Genomic DNA, 21929 nt, shown 5'->3' with positions numbered 1-21929 from the left:
CGAATTTTATTTTATTAATGACACTGTCTAACCAAGTTATTAAAATAGAGAAAGGTTTAAAGTTAGTAGGGCAAAACCTACATGGGAGTGACCTTTACTGTTATGCATTTATCTTCCACGTATAAAATGTGAAGCCTTTATTAAAGTCAATAGGTTGCTGATGTTGAATAGTGTAATTAGCCTTGCGTTGGGCCAGCAGAGAAACAGGATTAAATATTTAATTAAGCTGCGCGCGCATATTAAAATTGCATTAAAAATTGTGCCATGCAAATGTTATTCCCGCATTAATCCATAAAAGTATCTGGCTGTCAGGGGCGATGTGATATGCCCAACCGACCAAAAGGGAAAAACCTACGCAGTAAATAAAAAATTGAAAATGCAACCGAGACCAGCAGTCCAGCTATGGAGAAAGGCGGACGGAAGGGCAACAGATATATATATGAATTCATAAAATGTAACGCAGTGGGTAAAATGAAATGTTAACAACAAGCCAAAAGCCGAAAAGTAGACACATCGCCCTCTTTTTAACCAAAACCCCTTCCGCAGGTCTTTTGACATGCAGTCAACGAGGCGTATGAGTGTTCCATTGGCTTCATGTCAGGGTGGAAAAAAAAAACAGAGGGAGAGAGACAAACAAGCTGGGAAAATATTTATTGACAACTGTAAAGTTTATGTAATCTGATAGTAAAAGGCACAAATATAAAAATTCAATTAAAAATTTGATGGTATTCTCAAAGCGTCAGAAAGAAATGAGAACAGACAGGAAATGCATATACATTCCATACATGCATAGATATGCGGCCTCAAATTGTCGACTGACTGTAATGAAAAGGGGATAATACACCCACACATACACACACACACACACATACGGAAAATCCTCGTTCACACTTGCAAACTGTATGGCATGGGGCACTCATTGAGGCCATTGACTGTTTTTGTTGGTTGCTGCAGCTCATCTCTGCGGTGGCAACAACTGCACAAAAGTGTCGACCATTTGAAATAAATATTATACTCTAGCAGATAAAAATTTGATGCGGTTTATTATGAACTTTGTTAGCTAACTTTGTATTCTATAGAAACCCAATATCCAATCGAAAATTAATATAGCTCCAAAAAGTACTTAAACCTTTACAGAACACAAATTTCTCATTCCGAATTGGAATGAGTTGAAATAAAGTTAACTAATTTGGGTTAAATTTTAAAAGAGTTAATGATACAATAGCAAAACTTCTTTTCAATACTACATATTTAATCTTAATCATGTCTATAATTTTTAATTTTTCACAAAAGATTTTATTATATACTTAACTAATGTATGTATTTGTGAACTTGATTACAAAGTGCAATAAGGTATAGAATCTAATTAGAGTGAAGAGAAGTCATTGAAATTTTATTTAAACCATTAAATTTGGGTATTATATTCATCTTTATTTATTCTATCATTTTGTGCTAAAACTGAAATTATTTTTATTGTGCAAGAGAGAGAGAAAAATAATAATTTAAATGATGATTATAATTTAGCTAACAATCTGTTGAAATTTTGTTTATTATCATGGATATTTTTGGCGAATGAGTTTGGGGTACTCTTGAAATGAATGAATACACTCGTATGTGTGTGAGTGTTTGTGGTACTCGAAAAACACTCATATGGTTATGCAAATGCTCGTTGGATGGGATGAATGTTTAACAGCATGTTCAGCATGAGTGGAATAGAGCGTGTGTTGTCATAAATCCTGGCCGCAGCACAAATCGCCCATCTGCCATGACTTTTCAACTGGCAAGCCATAAAACTGTCCTTTCACTCGCTCTAGCTCTCTCCCTTTTATATTTTGCTGGCTACTTTACAACTTTAAGACCACGAATAGAAAAAGCGGATACGATAAGCTGCCCAGTAGTGGGCTTAACCCATCTCGACTTAGCTCTCTCTCTCCCTTGCTTTTTATATATTATATATATATATCACCATCAACACGGTCGGGCATTGATTACCACTTGGCCAAATAAATTACTAAAAACTCGGCCGTGGACAAAGGAGATGGAAATAGGGTAGAGGGAGAAACTTTCACTAACTCTGGCACTGGGACCTGACACTGGCTCTGTCTCTGGCAATAGAGCCCCGAAGGCAGAGGCGGAATTTTTCTGCTCTATTTGCTCTCTCGCATCTATTGCCAAATTCAGTGCAAGAGCATCTAAAAACTAACATTGCGATGGCATTTGCCGTCACTTCCTAGGCTAAGAAACGCTTCAATGGCTCCCAAGGCGAAAGTGTTGGGCGCGATATTCTCAGTCGGGCATTAAATGTGCCAAAAGGGATGAGCGCGTGACGGGCATCGATTTGAGTTTGCTAGCTAATCGCAGCAAAGTAAAACTTCCTTCCACATGGTGGAAACTTTTTAAATTGCCCAACATAAAAGAAAAAAACTCACACACACACATATATAAAGTTCTATACTCAGTATCGTTGACTGAGTACTATAGTTGTTTATAGTTGTTGGATAAGCTGACACGCTGCCATCTCTAATTACACACGCACACACCATTGGTAGCGCACAAAAGTATGCTTCATTTTCTTGGCATTGTGTGTTAACATATTTCCGAGTGAGTTTTCCACCCTTTCCCATTGCTCTCTGCCTTTGTTTGAATTTAAGGAATGTGTTCAAGGAAATGACAAAAGTGAAAATATCTTAAGCACTTTTACCGACTCTTCCATCTTCGATATTTCGCCCCATCTTGCCCGCTCTCCCATCAGGCTTGCGTGTGTGCAAAGCGCATTACACACACTTGAATTGAAATCGATGGAATTACACAGCTCTTGGACTAAGCTGTGATTCGATGTCAACTATTTGCTAGTCACTTCTGCTTTGGTCTGATTATAACCAAATAATATTTAAAGTATTTAACCTTATATTGGTCATGGCATTTGTTTTGCGAATCAAATCAATTTTCAGCCTCCAGTTCTCACATTTTCCAGAGCTTCAAATGTGCCCCAAAGTATAGAGGAGGCAGAGAAGAGACGGCAGAGATGGCAGTCAACAACCAACAGAGTGTGACCTGAAAAGCCTTTTAGCCTAACATTTGCCTTTTCTTTTCGGTTTGGTTTGCCTCTTCTTTTTTTTGCTGCTGCTGATTATTTTATGCCTGCCTGACTGGTGTCATGTTGTTGCTTGCCTCCTTGCCTCCCCTGGCATGCTTTCAATCTCACTCTCTCTCTCAATGGTTTTTTTGATAAATTTACCATATCGTTAGCAGCACCACCAGCCGACGACCCTTTGCTAGGGTCCGAGACTACATTTTAAAGGCTGTTTTCGGTTTTTCTTCTTTTTTTTTGTTGTTGTAGTATTCGTTGGTCTTTCCTTTGGTTTTTTTTTTTTTGAGCACAATTTGTTGTAATACAATATTTTTACCATTAGGTGAGTTTAGAGTTGGGTGGTTGACGGGCAGTAACTTTGTTTGCTTCGCAATGTTTGTGTTGTGTTGCTCTTTTTGGTCTTTGCTTACACTTTGAACCTTTTTTTGCACCCTTCATGACCGGCATGGGGCATATCACGTACTCAAACAGAAGTCCAACTTTAAAAAAACACACCCACACACACACACCTGATGAAACCTAGCCGGGAATAATCTATTAAACTCTACGACAATGTACATTGCTGTCTTTTGATTACCCCATTAAATTCAAGTTCTCATTTTATTCGTTCTTTTAATTTAAAAGAATATATTTTTGTATTTAGAGAACATTTCCAAGTCCATATATTAGATCTAAAATTGATACAGTGTAAAGATGATTGCCTCGGTCTGATTCTAGTTTCGGTCAATTCAACTTTTTTTCTTTTCTCATAATCAAACCAAAAGCCATACAGTGAGTGTTGGGTTTTCTCTTCTATCTTGGAATTTTTTTCTTTGTTATTTTTTTTTTTTTTGTACTTTGCCTGTTGAAATATTCGTGTTTAATGGAACGGAAAGTCTGCATGATTAATAGGCGTCAGTCGGCTCGTTTGTTTGCTCGTCAGACATTAATGCTCAATGTCCCCTCACAGTCCTCAGTCTGCAGTCCATCAGGCGGTGGTGGGCTACGCTCTAATGATTTCAATACAACTCGAAAAAAGTCAACACACGCATACTCACACACACACACACAACCATAGACTCTGGGACATACATATACGCATATTGGAGAGTTTCATTTTGTTTCAATTTGCTTGGCATGCTTTGGGGCGTTAACATTTCTTGTTGTCCGTTTTGCTTGCGGGTCTTTGGGTCTAACAGGCAGGATATCTACTTTTTCGTTTGCTTTTAGTAGGAGCTATCATTTTTAATTGAAATGTAACAATTTTTATAACGCACCATATCAATTTACTAAATAAAAAGGGACGAAAAAATCAAAGTTGCCTTTTTAGTTGTTTGTGTAGTAGTCTTTTGGGGGTTGGCTAGACGCATAGCAAAGAAACTTAATGACAGCTAAGAACCTTGTTAAGGATAATGACATGTCTCTCTAAGGTATCACTCACACGTTTGCATCACACACATGCATAGAGCTACCAAGACCTTGGTAGGGAATAAAATTTAAAGAAATATTTAATAACAAATATTTGATTTATTTTAGCTAAACTTATGTTTCTGACATTTAATTATAAACAAGATTTAGCCAAGATAGTTTCAAATGGCATATAAAGTGGACTTAGTTATTTATGTATTTATGGCCAATCAAAACCGAACAAAAAATCAAACAAATCCAATTTGTCACTAAAAATAACATTAAATATGAATGATTTTGGTATTATTACCAAGATGAGAATTACGATGGCCATAATTTATTTGTATTTGAGCTACCTGCTGCTTATGTCAGATGACACATTGCAAGGACAGCACTAACATTAGGGATGAACAAGAAGGAGAACAGCAAAAAGCTTCCATCATGTTGCCAAATGCAAAGATAAACTTCAACAAAAGCTTAGTGGCTCAAAATGTTTTTGTCTGGCAAATACATGACATTGATATGCCTATAAACATTTGCATGTATGTACATATGTGTGAAACTGTGTGTCTGTCTGTGTATATGTAATCAAAACAAAAACACTTGCTTTTTTCTTATGGGACAATACAGTATTATTTAAACAATCGGTCTACTTTAGTTTTGCTCACTTCGCATCCGAAGCAATTTCATGAGATAGTGCAATAAAAGTGTAGCATACATTGTAGGGCAAAGGGCATTTGTTCCCACATTCGCTAGATTACTTTATAAATTAAATATTTAAATAAATAAATGCTAATTTTTATACCCTTGCAAAAAGGGTATATTAATTTTGGTCAAAAGTGTGCAACGCATAGAAGGAAGCATTTCCGACCATATAAAGTATATATATTCTTGATCAGCACGACGAGACGAGTTGAAATAGCCATGTCCGTCCGTCCGTCCGTCCGTCCGTCTGTCCGTCCGTCTGGATCAACGCAAACTCCTCCTAGACCGTTTGAGCTACAGAGCTGAAATTTTGCATGTAGGCTTGTATATACTGCAGGCGTTGTATATCTCGGATTCAGCCGGATCGGATCACTACATCATATAGCTCCCATGCGAATGGCAAAGTCACGAACAGTGACTTTTCTTAATAACTTCGTTATTTTCTGAGCTATTGTCATGAAATTTAATATTGATGAGTTAATTATACATATAAACGACTATGCCAAATTTGACCAAGACTATATCATAGGAACGTATCCCATAGGAACGATCTTTCGAAAACAGTGACTTCCTTTAATAACTTTGTTACTTTTGACGCGATTCAAATTAAACATTTGTTAGTTTAATATATCTGTTAATGACTGTGCCTAATTTGATAAAGATCGGGTTACTATATCATATAGCTCCCATTGGAACGATCGTTGGAAAACAGTGACTTTGATCAAAATCTTAGTTTTTATCTAAATCTATGCTAAGATTGTAGGCCGTTCTTTCGCACACATTAGCCTTTTTAGCTTGAATGTTTTTTCACTTTGATGGCTATAGGTAAGGAAAGAGTTACCATAAAAGTTGCAAGGGTATACAAACTTTGACGCGGTCGAAGTTAGCCCCGGCCCTCTGGTTTTATTACAGAAAGTTAAATTTTCTTGTTAGGATAAAAATTAGTCATTCATATAATTTACTTAATTTTAGATGATTATTTTCATTAGGATGGAGTAATAGAAATTAGTTACTACAAATAAATGTTAATAAGAAATTGAAAGCGTTCTTAAATGAAACCTTAACAAGCAAAGTATCTCTGGATATAAGTGACATTATGATGTTCTCCTTATACATACATATAAAACACTTTAGCCATTTTCATATCTCATGTGTATGTGTGGGTGTAACTAAGTCAAGGGCACTTTTCTAGCTCTAGCCCAGGTTGATTAATGGCAAATTGTGTTAGTCTCTAATGAGAGCAGGCTTGTGTTTTATGTTATTTTTTGGGCCTTTGTTTTTCTCTTTATTCTTTTTTCTTTTATTTTTTCGAAATTCACTGAAATTCATATTTACTGTCGAGAGTCATTTAGATTGTGAATGTGAGGTTGTGTTTTCTGGATGGCAACTAAATCGGGTCTGGTGGCTGTCAGAAGCAATCAGGCTGCAGGCATTGCCAGGCAATATCAAAGAGCGTATTAACATGCAAAGCAGGACCACGAATTCGCATCCTTCGCTAAGTTGACTTGCCACAGAAGGCGCAAAAGAAAAAATTGAAAACCATTAGGATTAATGTTTAGTTGAAAGATTTGCGCGTTAAGCCATTTTTACATGGCTGCGTTTGCGCTACCAGCCCCGGCTGGCAATTGCTAATGTAGTTTATGTGTAAGAGACGCAGGACCAGGAGCAGAAGGAGAAAGAGGAGTACTATAGCAAGAGCAAAGAGAGGGACTGGGGGGTTTTAACGTTAACTGACGGTCGGGCACCAGGCAGACTGCTGCCGTAGCTGCTCTGCTCCTTAGGCTTAAGGATGAGACGCACAAACGGCATGTAAAATGTGACATTTTAATGTATGCAAATGAGACGTTGAGTTAAGCCAACACACACACACACACAGATACATACAAACAGTCATACATCTATACACACAAAGACACATTAAGAGACATACAGAATTTCACTCAAACATAGACGCCGGATAGGGACTCCCATAGTGAATGATTTCTGACCTACATCAAACAAAAAGAAAGTGATTTCTGTCAATTTCTTTTTAAATTTCAAACAGATAACACAGTTTGATACATCCACACACAGACAGCTTTAATGAAATCCCCCGCTGGCTGCGCCACTGTTACCCACAGTACAAACATCACTCGATCCCATATCCGTTTCCGTTCTACGTATAACGCCTCGGATGAAAGTTGCCTTTTTTGCTGATATGATTTAAAAATAATAAAAAAAACGAGCGTATACTTCCTACTCCATTTTGTAAGCTCCACACGTGTTTTGTTTCACTCTCCCACGCTATGTCTCTGTCTCTTTCTCCCAGTCCCAGTAACTCTGCTGTAGTACCGGAAATGTCAACTTAACTTTTTGGCTCCTCCAACTGTGGGAACAAGAGTTTTGAGCATCGAGATCCATCAATTTATTAATTTCTATGCAATGCGCGTTTCACAATTTGTTTCCTTCTTTGTTTGTTTTCCATTTTTTTCTCTGCTCCTTTTAGCTTCTCTTTGCCCCCCACGTTAACTGTGTGCTTTTGGGCAGAAATTACTTAAGTAGCCATTGACATTCGATTGTTTGGACTTTTCTTTTTTCAATTTGCTGATGATTTTTGATTTCCCCTTCAAACAAATACGGAAAGCGTCTATTATTAAATGTATGAAATTCCCTTGAACCATTATCAATTGATTTTTTGTTTGGAAATTCTTTGGAATTTCGTTTTGATAATGAAAATGGGCCACATCCCTTTTCATATTCATTTGAGCGTGCAAAAGTTTTCTATAAAATTTAAAATCTACAAATTTAATGTAGCACGTTTTGCCAAAATAGAATTTGCAAAAGTCGTTGGCTTTTTTTTTGAGCTAAAATTTTATGTTTTACTTAACTTTTGGTACATTTATTTTGTTACCCATAAACATTTCCTTAAACTCCTTTAACGACAAAACGTATATCACTTAAAAATTTAATGTCTTTATCAAAAGCCCAATTAGTATTAAGCAAATGAATGGCTTAAGTGCGACACATAAAGTATAAGGACGATATGTATTAAACTTATAGTAATCCATTCTAAAATATAGTGTAATTGGTTAATTAGCGTTAAAAAACAATGAAATGCATTGTACAATATTGAAGTTTATGGTTGTTTACTCGACTTTTGCTAATGCCAATTAATATATGAAACTTACTTTTGATAAGAATAGAATTTGAAGGATAGAAATAATCACTACTGATAAACATTTTTCTTTTTCGAGATCACCTTAAAAGCATTAGATCTTTTACAGATCCTAATTTTTGTTTTTAAATCTGTTTATGCCCAACCGGGCAACACAAGGGTTAAAGGAGGCGGAAGCTTTCACCTCGCGCCGCTCTCCCGATGGTGCCCATCGCTCTCCCCACGAAAGAACTCCCCACACTTCGCTCCAAGCGGGGCTTGGTGCCCTGCTCTTAATTAAGCTAGTTTTAGTGTCAAACTTACAAGTGAATAAAAAAGAACATTGAAGTGAGATTGCTGCAGTGCCCAATTTCTTGAAGGAAGACATTTTAAGGAAAAAATTCATTTAGCTGCCTACTTAGGAAATTCAACCCCCCTACGAATACATTTGGTCCTTCGAGCCGGATCCTAAGATCCTCTCGAACCACTAGCATCGGTGGAATTTCATCCATATTTCAAGCTAAGTAATTTTTTTGCAAATTATAGGTATATGAGTACATGTACATGCCTCCAGCATCCGTACCCATACTCACATACATATAATTGTTGCCATTGATTCTCCTAATCCAAGTAAAAATTACTTTCGCGCAAATTTTTCCTCCTCAAAGGAGAGAAAATTTTGGTCCCCAAATTTTCATACATATATATGTGTCCAGTACATAAGGCGCCATATTGGTTCGCCCACTTCAAGTTTTTTTTTCTCGCACTTTGGCATATATAGGCCAAGTATATAAGGCGCCATATTTTATTTGCCTATTTCCAATATATATTTTTTCGCAATTTCAAAAAAATATTAACACATATGTATGTATGCAGTGAATCAAACCTACGAAAAAAGTGATCTCCTACATATAAGATATATATGTATATGCAAGCAGAGTGTGTGAATGTGACAAAAATTACAAACATATCCAGTGCTACATTAAATCCAAAAATAAAGGTTTTGTGCAAATACAGTCCACTCCTGGGAAAAGTGTGCGCGCAGTGAAAGGTGGTTTTCAACGAAGAGAAGAAAATTTTCAATACAAATAATAAAGATTTTTAAAAAAAAAAAAACGAAAGTGAACCACCCTCTCACATATAAAAGCCACACTTAGACATTTCTGGTGACCAGACACCCTATAAAGTTGGGGGCATATCGGTTAGACACAGCAAAAGAAATCATATTAAAAAAAAAAAAAAAAACATTAATTTATATAAAGAAATCCGATCCATTCACACCTCTGCATATCGCCATTCCATATTTTCATATTTAAAAAAAAAAAGAAAAAAAGAGAAAAAGAAATTTTTAAATACATATATATATACTCCAACATTTTACATATCCATACACATACATACATATACATATTTTTCCATACATAAAATTTTACATATATATATACATATCCATACACATACATATATATACATATTTTTCCATACATAAAATTTTACATATATATATTCATATCCATATACATATACATATTTTTTCCATACATAAAATTTTACATATTGATTCCCATATACATATCCATACATACATACATTCCACAAAATTTCTAATTTTTTCGCACACATATATTTTTCCACCACCGCGAACAAATCCCGCTATCCCTTGCAGCCTATATACATACATACATACGAGCATACATAAGTACCGCTTAACTGCAGTATACCAGCACAGCTGCAAGCTCATGTGCCAAAGACCGGCACAAAGCAAACGACCAAAAGTAGCTGTGCTGTATACCCTAGGTTGGCAGGCACTTTGTGGGGTATATATGTTGAAGGGTCACGTTGAGGAAAAATCTAATAATATTTAATTGGTAAAAATTTGTGTTCCGCGTTTTTGTTTATTCTATTCCCACGCGTTCCAAGTCGTATTTTTTGGAGTTATATTTCAATTCCAAAATATTCCCACGTGTTCCAAGTCGTATTTTTGGAGTTATATTTCAATTCCAAAGTATTCCCACGTATTCCAAGTCGTATTTTTGGAGTTATATTTCAATTCCAAAATATTCCCACGTGCTCCAAGTCGTATTTTTGGAGTTACATTTCAAGTCCAAAATATTCCCACGTGTTCCAAGTCGTATTTTTGGAGTTATATTTCAATTCCAAAGTATTCCCACGTGCTCCAAGTCGTATTTTTGGAGTTACATTTCAAGTCCAAAATATTCCCACGTGTTCCAAGTCGTATTTTTGGAGTTATATTTCAATTCCAAAGTATTCCCACGTATTCCAAGTCGTATTTTTGGAGTTACATTTCAAGTCCAAAATATTCCCACGTGTTCCAAGTCGTATTTTTGGAGTTATATTTCAATTCCAAAGTATTCCCACGTATTCCAAGTCGTATTTTTGGAGTTACATTTCAAGTCCAAAATATTCCCACGTGTTCCAAGTCGTATTTTTGGAGTTATATTTCAATTCCAAAGTATTCCCACGTGTTCCAAGTCGTATCTTTGGAGTTAGATTCCAATTCCAAAGTGTTTCCAAGCGTTTCAAGTCGTATCTTTGGTTCTATTGCAATTCCAAAGTATTCCCACACGTTCCAAGTCGCATCCTTGGAGTTATATTGCAATTCCAAAGTATTCCCACACGTTCCAAGTCGTATCTTTGGAGTTAGATTCCAATTACAAAGTGTTTCCAAGCGTTTCAAGTCTTATCTTTGGTTCGATTTCAATTCCAAAGTGTTTCCACCCGCTCCAAGTCGCATCTTTGTAGTTATATTTGAATTCCAAGGTGTTCCAAGCCGTTCCTAGGGTTTTTTGGCAGTGTTCCAAGTCATTCCAAACGTACCAGCTCGTTTTCTGGTTTTTTTTCAATCTATTTCAAGGCGTTTCAAAGCCGTTCTTCAAGTGGTTTGGTAGTGTTCCAGTTTTTCCCAAACGTTCCAGTTCGTCTTTTTGGCTAATTTTCAAGCCGTGCCAAGCCAGCTCACCACTTTATAACCGCCACTCTCTGGGGTTATGAGCACGAGCCCGTCAAAAGACGAGAAAGCAGCTGAGAACACTGCAGCCCCGAGCAAATCCTCAATTGCTGCTCCAGGTCAGCGCCAGAGGAGTACCAGCCCTACTACTCCTCCTTCCCGAGCATTTCAGACCCTCTCTAGTCCACTAACTCTCAAGTCCGCACCATCGAGCACGACCTTTCAGCAAGCCACGTCAGAGCCACGACGAGCAAGCCAAAAAGAGGTCAAATCATTGGTACCACTTCCACAGATTTTGGTAACCGCCCCAAGAGTCACTCGGTCCGAGACCAAAAGGGTTTTAGCTGCTTCCACCATGGCTTTGAAGAAGTTTGGTTCCATTTGCGATAAACTAAGTCAGTTTGAAGTCGACAACCACGTCACGTCACTGTCCGAGGTCAGCGTATTTACGCTCCAAGTCCGTCGTGATCGAGTTCAAGCGTTGTGGGAGAAGGTCGAGCAGGAATATGAGAAATGCGAGGCACTCATAGATGGTAAAGACGATAACTCTGAAGATTTAGCCATCCAAGCTAAATATGACAAATGCTATCAAGTTTACGAGCGATGCACGGCTCGATTAAACGAGCTTATCCATGAAAGGTCTGCTCCGACTCCTCCGAACCGTCATGCGCCTACCTCTGCACCAGCAGAACGAGGCTGTCGATTGCCACCCATTGACACAGAAGTCTTTACGGGAGATTATTTAAAATGGCCCACGTTCCGTGACTTGTTTACAGCCATCTACATAAGCGATTCGCGAATTTCCCCTGTTGAAAAGCTGTACCATCTCCTAGCGAAAACGAGGGGTGAAGCCAACCTCATTGTAGCAAAATTCCCGCTTACAAATGATGGTTTTGAAACGGCATGGAATGCACTTAAACAGCGTTTCGAAAATAAGCGACTTATCGTGAACAGCCAATTCCGAGCACTTCTTGACCTGCCTCAAATTTCCCATGAGTCCGGAAAAGCATTACAGGATCATCAGAATGCTCTGCAGGCATCCATTCGCGCTTTTGAGCACTGTGGCCTGCCAGTAACCACTTGGGGAGGCATGTTCGTATTTTTCTGTTCCATCAAATTGCCAAAGAATACCCTTTCATTATGGGAGCAATCTCTGGGAGACAAGACTGCCATTCCAGAGTGGCAAATGATGGACGATTTCCTCACTGAGCGGTTCCGTACGCTCGAAGCGGTGGAAAATACAACTGCAATGGCTATTTCGGTTCCCACATCGAAACCTCCACGAAATCCGATTCCAGCCACCCGAAAGGCTAATACATTTGAAGCCAAGGTGACCACCAAACCAAAATCCTGTGATCTCTGTATGAAGGAGAATCACCCGGTGCGTCGATGTCCCCGCTTCCTTCAGATGACGGTGCCAGAGAGGGTGGCATACATAAAGAAAAAGTCCCTTTGTCTGAACTGTTTCGCAAGAGGACATCAAGTAAAAGATTGTCCGAGTCAGCACAATTGCTTCACGTGCAAGGGGCGTCACAATACGCTCTTGCACAAGGACGCCCGACCGGAGAATAATCCAACGTCGGTCCCAGCTCAGCCCAGTTCGCACAATATTGTCCGGACTTACTTTACCTCTGAGGCAAGGTCCTCACGAGATAAGTTGCTAGGTACAGCGATCGTGGACTTTTGGCACAAGGGCACTACTTATGCTTCACGGGCGCTATTAGACCCGGCTTCTGAAGCCAATTTCATATCCGAAAGAATGTTCCGACTCATGAAGTTACCATTCCAAACTGTCAGGGCCGAAGTGACAGGCATTAACGGAAAGGTCAATAGAACCTTGAAGGTCTGTCACATAAGCATTCGGTCATCGCATGGACCTCCAGTCCAGATCGAGATAGAAGCGTTTGTCTTGTCCCAAGTTGCTGATGATTTGCCGTCATGTACGATAGCCCAAGCCACACTGGAAGGAATGCCCAATATTCCTCTAGCCGACCCCTCCTTCAGATTAAAGGCAAAGATCGATCTACTCCTTGGCATTGATGTAATACCAGCGGTGACTCTTTCCGGCATCCAGACCGAAGTGTGCGGATCTTTAATGGCTCAAGAGACGAGATTCGGTTGGGTCATTTCAGGCCCGTTGCAAGGGGTCCCCGTCAGTTCATGTGCCGCGTTCACCACGAGGGTCGCAGTTAGCAGAGAGGAGGGACTTGAAACTCTTCTCACAAGGTTTTGGGAGGTGGAGGATCTACCGGGCAAACCGGTAGAAGATTCTGACTCTGTTTGCGAGGTCAATTTCCAGAAGACCACAAGAAGAGATGTTGCGGGGAGATATACGGTCTCACTTCCGTTTCGAGATCCAACCAACATCAACCTTGGTCATTCCAGACCAGGGGCATTGGCTCAGTTCCTAAAAAACGAAAGCCGACTCCTTAAAAATATTCCGGCAAAAACTGAGTATGACGCCGTCATCCAAGAATATTTGGACTTGGGCCACATGCGTCAGGTTCCATTTGACGGCACTAATAACAATTTTTATTTGCCACACCATGCGGTTTTCAAGCCCGACAGCACCACAACAAAGGTACGGGTAGTTTTTAACGCCTCTAGCAAGTCCACCAACGGAGTAAGTCTCAACGACATACTTTACCCTGGTCCGGTACTTCAGTCCGATCTCACTACTCAGATTCTCAAGTGGCGTTTTTTCCGAGTAGTTTTCAATGCCGACATCACAAAAATGTACCGCCAAATTATGGTCGATCCAATCCACACGCCATTTCAGAGGATCCTGTTCCGAAATAAAGAGGGGCAACTTGGTGATTACGAGCTGAATACCGTCACGTTTGGCATTAACTGTGCTCCGTTCTTAGCCATCCGAGTACTTCAGCAACTCGCAAGTGATGTACAATCCAAATTTCCTTTGGCTAGCGATATTATCAAGTCCTATATGTATGTCGATGATGTCCTGGCAGGGGCTCATAATGAAACAACGGCAATCGCAATGGTCAATGAACTTCAAGACGCTCTTGGTTCAGCTGGCTTTCCCTTGCGCAAGTGGACATCGAATGTGAAGAGCGTGCTCAGTTGTATTCCAAAGAGTCATTTACTGAATGCTGATTTCCTCGACATCGAAGAGGCCAGCACAGCGAAAACACTGGGAATCCGATGGAAAGCGACTACGGATGAGTTTTATTTTGTCATCTCACCCCAAGATGTCAAGTCAGCTTATACTAAGCGAGAAGTCCTCGGGCAGATCGCCAAGCTATTCGATCCCGCTGGCTGGCTGGCTCCCTTTGTGATTCAAGCCAAGGTGTTTATGCAAGAGCTCTGGTTACAAGAGCTAGGGTGGGATGATCAATTGCCCAGTGAACTCCATCACAGGTGGCAGGATTTTACAAAGAGCTACTCCTTCCTTGACCAGATCCGAATTCCACGATGGGTTCTTCATGACCCAAATTCCGACATCCAATTCCATTGTTTTTGCGATGCGTCACAGCGGGCTTATGGTGCCGCAATTTACGTGCGCGTTAGCAATGACCAAGGCATATCATGCTGCCTTCTTGCAGCGAAATCTAGAGTCGCCCCGGTTAAAACGGTTTCATTGCCCCGCCTTGAATTATGCGGAGCTACACTTTTAGCGGAACTGGCAGCTGCAGTTCTTCCGCAACTTCCAGTTGATAATGCGGAGGCTTTTTATTGGTCAGATTCCACCGTCGTACTGTCGTGGTTAAATAAGCCACCCTGCACATGGACAACGTTTGTCGCAAATCGGGTAGCAAAGATTGTGACGGCAACAAATGACGCCCCATGGAATCACGTTCGTTCAGAGGACAACCCAGCAGATCTCCCTAGCCGCGGCCTGAGTGCGCAGGAATTGGTACACAAGGATTTGTGGTGGCACGGCCCACCATGGCTACGGGAACCACAAGAGTCCTGGCAGCGAGCGACACCACTCCCACTAGACACTGCCTTGGAGAAGCGGGTAGTGAAGGTCCACGTCGCGATCGCTAAGCCAGCCAACGAGATATTATCTCGTTTTTCCAATCTGGCACGTGCCTTACGAGTGATAGCATATGTGATCCGTTTCGGCAGAAGGTGTCGTAAACTGCCAAACGATTACTCCGGGGAGGTGACCTCTAGCGAGATCAATCAAGTACTCCAGGCGTTGATCCGAGTCACTCAGCGTGATTACTTTCCGACGGAACATCGGTGTCTACAGCAGAAGAAATCTCTGCCCACGTCTAGCACCATTCTCAATTTGAATCCTTTCATTGACGCATCAGGTGTGATCCGAGCATGTGGGCGCGTGCAACAAGCAGCGGCCCTTAGTTACGATGAGCGTAACCCCATTCTGTTGCCAGTAGTAAGTCCGTTGTCCCGGCTGTTGGTGCTTTTCACGCATCAGATCTCTCTCCATGGGGGCAGCCAACTGGTAGTCCGTCTCATCCGACAGAGATACTGGATTCCAAGACTGCGGAATCTAGTAAAATCGGTGGTCAATTCATGCAAAGTCTGTGTGATTTATAAAAGAAGGCTGCAATCACAGCTAATGGGCACCCTTCCGGCCCAGCGAACTACTTTCGCACGTCCTTTCACGACCACCGGTATAGATTTTGCAGGTCCTTTCGACATCAAGAGTTTCACCGGCCGCGCTTGCCGCATATCAAAGGGATATGTGTGTGTCTTTGTTTGCTTTTCCACCAAAGCCATTCACCTTGAGGCAACTTCGGATTTGAGTACCGAAGCATTTCTGGCAGCATTCGCTCGCTTTGTATCGAGGCGAGGGTGTCCCCAGCAAGTGCAGTCCGACAACGGGAAAAACTTCGTAGGTGCATCCAGAGTGCTTGAAAAAGATTTCCTAAATTCTACCCAGCAGAAAATATTATCCCACTACAGCCATCAGAATCTGTCCTGGCATTTCATCCCTCCCGGGGCACCACACATGGGAGGGTTGTGGGAGGCTGGAGTTAAGAGTTTTAAAACTCTGTTCTACAAGGCCACTTCCAACCAAAGGTATACTTTTGAAGAGTTCTCTACGCTGCTGGCTAAGGTAGAGGCGTGTTTGAACTCGCGGCCGATTTCTCCTATGTCTGAAGACCCCACCGACTCTTTAGCTTTGACCCCAGGCCATTTCCTAGTTGGCGGTCCATTGCTATCCGTGACGGAACCTGAAATCAAGGATCAGGTACCGTCTATCATTAACCGGTGGCAGCGTCTGAAGGCCGTGAGTCAGCATTTCTGCACCCGATGGAAAGACGAGTATCTGAAGGAGCTACATAAGCGCAATAAGTGGCGATTCCCTTCTAAAAATCTTGAAGTGGGCGATCTGGTGGTACTCAAAGACGACAATCTTCCATTTAATGAATGGCGTCTCGGGCGAATCCACCAGACACACCCTGGCAGTGACGGCAATGTCCGCGTCGTCGAACTGCTTACCGCTCGCGGTATTGTGAAGCGTCCCGTCGCAAAGTTGATCTTTCTTCCTCCAGAAGAAAGAATTCAAACCCATTACGTAAAACTACAGTAGCGTCCAGCACTTGGTCCTTCCTCCCAAGGAAGAAGGGCCGAGCTGCCAGTAGTAATATGTGTTTTATCGTCCTACATTAATCCGCTTTCTTCATTATTTGTCCCGGCAGCTTCCTGATATTCGTCAACCTAGATCCCGTTTCCATGGCTCCGAGACCGCGTTCAGTACAGGCATCGAAAGAGGAGCGCAGATGTTCGCGAGGAACTGAGTCCTTCCGTTGCCGAGTCTGTCGCGGAATCCATCCTCTGAAGCGATGCCGTCGCTTCCTGCGGCTGAACGTGGAGAAGAGGATGAGGGCAGTGCTGGCGAATAAGTACTGCGCCAATTGCCTGGCCCACCAACATTCCGGAGGAAGCTGCTTAAGCGGTGATAAGTGCCGAATCTGTGAGGAGGATCACCACACGCTGCTTCACTTCCATGAACAGCCACGTCGACGCACTCCAAGCTCCGTCGTACGCCGAGTCACCCCCGAGTCCTCCAGACGAAGGGTCGCGCCAACGCCAGCCTCCGATCCGAAACTGACCTTGACCACACTGCTGCAGCACCGCAATCCGCATCTGATGCCCACGGCGATGGTGCGCATTGAGACGGAGGGAAAAACCTTCGACGTGAAGGCCCTGGTGGACCCTTGTTCTGCGGTATCGTCGATGGCGACGTCATTGGCCACGGCCTTCAAGTTGACAGCCGTCAATATAGGGGCAGAGAAAGCGGTGGCAGCAGTGATCCGGTCCCCAATCAGTGAAGGATGGCGATTGGAGGCGATCCTGAAGGTGGTCGATGGCTTGTGCTGCCGCACTCCAAGCGCTCCGGTGGACCCACAGATCGCCAAAAAGTTTGAGGGCATCGTCCTGGCGGATGAGACGTTCTACCGACCGTCGTCAGTGTCTCTGGTCCTGGGCGCGGATGTGATCACGGAGGTCATGCTAGAAGGGAGTCTACCTGGGGTTGGCGGGCGGCCGATTGCGATGCGCACAGTTTTTGGCTGGACCCTGTCCGGAGCGTGCCATTAAACTGCCTGGGTCTTGCACTCCTGCAAGGGGGGGAGCATGTTTATGCCCAACCGGGCAACACAAGGGTTAAAGGAGGCGGAAGCTTTCACCTCGCGCCGCTCTCCCGATGGTGCCCATCGCTCTCCCCACGAAAGAACTCCCCACACTTCGCTCCAAGCGGGGCTTGGTGCCCTGCTCTTAATTAAGCTAGTTTTAGTGTCAAACTTACAAGTGAATAAAAAAGAACATTGAAGTGAGATTGCTGCAGTGCCCAATTTCTTGAAGGAAGACATTTTAAGGAAAAAATTCATTTAGCTGCCTACTTAGGAAATTCAACCCCCCTACGAATACAAAATCTAATATACAATGATTAAATGTCCTTTAAAAAAGAGCCTGAAGTATTGTGCTTTCGTTGTTGGGCATAAATATTTTACTTTGAAAACTTTGTTCAATTTATCTCTTGGGATAAATTTGTATAATAACCATAAGCATTCATTCACCCCGCCACCCGAACCATTGCAAACCCTTAACTAATAGTTAAACATTTCCCTAAATTAACGTGCATATGTGGAAAATTTTCCATTTTGCCGTTTCATTTAATTATATTTTCCAATGTGTAGCTACGATCAGATTAATTATAGGTCATTTAAAGTAATTATATTTAGAACAAATGGAAAAAAAAAGGGAACACACAGGGATATAAACTCACCGATTAGCACTAATATCACATGTAGAATGTACCAAAGTTGCAGATGTGTTGTCCTTCGGGTTTGACCCAGCAGACCCTGTCCAGCCTGTTGCTGGTGACGATGATAATGATGTTGTTGATGTTGCTGCTCCTTTTGTTGCTGTTGTTCTTGTTGTTGTTGGTGGCAGTGATAATGGTAATGCTGTTGCTGGTGATTATGATGATGATGGTGATGATGATGATGGTGGCGATGTCGGTGGTGCGTGGCCAGCTGATGGTGATGCTGTTGCTGGTGACTATAGGGCTCCAGAGCACACATTTTGGGGGGCAATTAAAACACTTTCACCGGGGGGAATTGTTGTTAGATGGTTGGAGAATGTATTTTATATGTCCGAGCGAACTACGCCCACTAATGTCTTTATTAATTTCTGTGTGAAAATTTCACTTATTTAATTTGTACATTAACTTGTTGGTTATGGTTGTTGTTGCTGGTGTTATTGGTGTTGCTTCTGTTGGCGTTGCTGGTGGCGCGGTAATAAAATGCTGGCAATTAATCACTTTTAATCGCAACGCGAATAAGAAGGAAAAAGGCGAAAAACTATTAAACGGCATAAGGACAAGGCAAAGGCAAAGGAGAGGCAAGCAAAAGCAAGCCATGCTTCAAGACATAAATTTTCAAGCATTTTGGGCAAAGATTAATTACACACACACACACACACACATACATACACATATATATACACAGACTCACAAAACGATTTGGCCAAGAGAAAGAGTTAGAGAGAGAGTAGGAAAGCGTAGAACACTAGACATCGCCGCCGCCGTCGCAGAGTTGTTAGTCATGGGGTTGACTATTGAAGCACATGCAACATAAATTCAAAATCCCCAAGAATGCTGCTGCTATTTGCTTCTCTTCGGTTTCCTGTTGCTAGATACACTTGGAAAAGCGATTTAAACCCAGTATGGTAAAAATTGTGGCATAATGCATAATATTTATAAAGCGCCCCAGAATAATTTCATAAAATGTTGTGTGTTTTATAATGCAATTTCATGCTTGCATTTTCTGAAAACATGAATTAAAGTTTATAAAGGACAATTCCTAAATCTTAGTTATGTACTCTATGTATCAAGTCCCGTAAATCAAAAATTCGATTCTAAATACATAATTAAAAATCAATTAAAAGTGGGTAGCCTTCTTAAGCAGCATAACACAAATCTTTTTAAATACTTTTCAACATAAAAAAAAAAATGGATCTCAGCAATAAACAATTGGTTTTCAATTTTAGAATTTTAAGTACATCATTTTAATTTCAATTATTGATTTTATATTTGCAATCTTTGGCAAGGGAACTTCAACTCTTGAAGAGAGGTATATGAACCGTCTTCCTTTTTGGTAATGAATCTTGTTTGAGTGTTTTCTATAGAGGGCAGCATAGACAATTTGATTTACCGGTTAGAATTTCGGTAATGTATCCTGGCAATTGTTGGGGCAAGTGTCGCTGCTACTATCCCCAAGAAGCGACTCTCACATCAGGGACTTGGCCCCATCAAATACGATTAGCGCGCAAATGATTTAAGCGGAGTCGGTGCTAGGTTGCATTAACCCATTGCCCTCGTTTTGCTAGAACTCGATTCATATTTAATCTACAAATGGACAAACGAATGGAGCGAAAAGGCGGACACCAACGACATATTATTGATATGTTGTGACATAAAATGTTTTGATTAAATGACAACAACAACACATGAGTAAACAATAAATAAAAGAAAAAAAACATATGATAGTATTGATATTGTTTATCAAATTTACTAGCAAATTAAATGCAAACGGAAAAGAAGTATAAAGCAATCGTTAAGAAAATGAAGTTGAGCTAGACATGGACAGCTAATTTTACTATGAGCTTTGAAATTATTTGTAAATTTTGTGTATTTTATTTATTGAAAAATAGTCCAAAAGATTCCTCAATACCTTTAATTTGTTAAGTATCCCTAAAACTTAACATCTACAATGATCTAAGAATATATCAATTCTTTTAAGATTGATTAAGTTATCTTAAATACTTTATAATATATTTGCCTTCAGGAAAACCTCTATTAAACTGTTTTGGCTTATGGAAAAGATTTAGTTCGTTCTTATTCATTTGTTTATCGGACCTTGTCCATATTTGTGACAAATCTTACTAGGCTACTTCCATTCTTCTTTTAATTACCGATATCTTATTTTAACATATTACTTAACTTGTAACTTGTTGTTTACTCTCTAGGGAGACTTGAACTCTAAAGCTAAGTTTTTCTTTAAGCATGTATAAACAATAGTTTCATTTAAGTTTCAAATAACAACCATAAATTTATAGCTATACAGAAATTTTCCGCTGGTTAGATTGCCTTGTTCATGGTTTTTACTAACAATGTCAGCACAAAAACAAAAAAAAAAAAAAAAAAAAAAAAAAAAAAAAAAAACAGAAAACCTTTAACAAATATATTTTTTAATAAATATTATTGCTGTTCTTTTTTGTCATATGGTCAGTTCTTGACAGTTTACAATATATGTATGTATATTCGTTTTTTTTTTACCTTCGTTGGCTTTTAGCCCATGTTTTTCTAGGTATTTATTTACACTGAAACAATGGTGGGGCCAACAGAGAAAAACAAGGCCAACAAGTCACAGACAGATAATAAAGCAAAACAACATGGTCAGTAGGAGAGAAATTGGGGATAGGCCATGATGGAGCCGTGAAGCGGAGGCCTATAATAATAATTATAAAAAATTCCGCATCATTCTTTCGCAAGCTCCTAAAAATATGCAGCACAATGTTGATTACCCATGGACCAGTAAAAGCAAAAACAGAACAGCAGCATAGAAACTTAATTAGGTTAAATTAGAAGCACGGTGTGCATTATAACGAAAAAAAAATAATAAATAAAACATCAAAACAAAAATTATTCACAACGTTATGTTAGCAGTAGCATCGAAATAATGAAACATAATTAACCAAAAAGTAGTATTTAAAAAAAGCGTGATGACAATTTCATTTTTTTTGGTATGAAATTTCCATAATTTGTGACTTGGGTCAGTTTGTTGTTAATTAACCGCAACCGCAACAGTGGTTGGCTTTTCCACTTTTCATTTTTCTTCATAATTTTTTTTTTCACCCATTTCTAAAACCAACAACTACTGCAACAACAATAACAACCAAAACAACAAGCAACATCAAATGTTTGTGGCACGCAAGAAAGGGCCTAAAAGCGTTTTTCCTATTTTTAGTTGCATACAGTTTATAGATTTTTTTTGTTTTTGTTTTTTACTCTTATATTTTTTTTACATTTTACTTGTTACAATTTATTTATGTTTTCGTTATTTGCACTAACACGAAATAACTTTTAATGTCCAACATCCACAATGACACACACACATCTTCTATCTGTGTGTGTGTATGTGTGTGTG

General features: G+C 40.2%; 2 protein-coding genes across 2 annotated transcripts in view; one reads left to right on the top strand and one right to left on the bottom strand.

The window, feature by feature from the left end:
* LOC6641606 overlaps positions 1–21929 on the bottom strand; it is a 46282-nt gene extending 24353 nt beyond the window's left edge. The window contains exons 1-2 of the mRNA XM_047011084.1: positions 21808–21929; positions 18506–18912 (exon numbers count right to left, since the gene is read on the bottom strand). Coding sequence (XP_046867040.1) covers positions 18506–18803 — 298 coding nt within the window. The 5' untranslated portion in view covers positions 18804–18912; positions 21808–21929. The remainder of the gene's footprint in view (positions 1–18505; positions 18913–21807) is intronic.
* LOC124460412 lies at positions 8620–17890 on the top strand. The gene is made up of 2 exons (XM_047011085.1): positions 8620–8839; positions 16917–17890. Exon 2 carries the CDS (start codon positions 16951–16953, stop codon positions 17815–17817), a length of 867 nt encoding a protein of 288 aa, XP_046867041.1. The 5' UTR covers positions 8620–8839; positions 16917–16950; the 3' UTR covers positions 17818–17890.

Source organism: Drosophila willistoni, assembly GCF_018902025.1.
Source record: "Drosophila willistoni isolate 14030-0811.24 chromosome 2R unlocalized genomic scaffold, UCI_dwil_1.1 Seg200, whole genome shotgun sequence".
In the NCBI taxonomy this organism is placed as follows: domain Eukaryota; kingdom Metazoa; phylum Arthropoda; class Insecta; order Diptera; family Drosophilidae; genus Drosophila; species Drosophila willistoni.
The sequence above is the reverse complement of the archived record's forward strand: the minus strand, read 5'-3'. Positions and strand labels throughout refer to the sequence as shown.

Coding starts and splice junctions, on each gene's coding strand:
- LOC124460412 (XM_047011085.1), top strand. CDS start 16,951: ATGGCTCCGAGACCGCGTTCAGTACAGGCATCGAAAGAGGAGCGCAGA.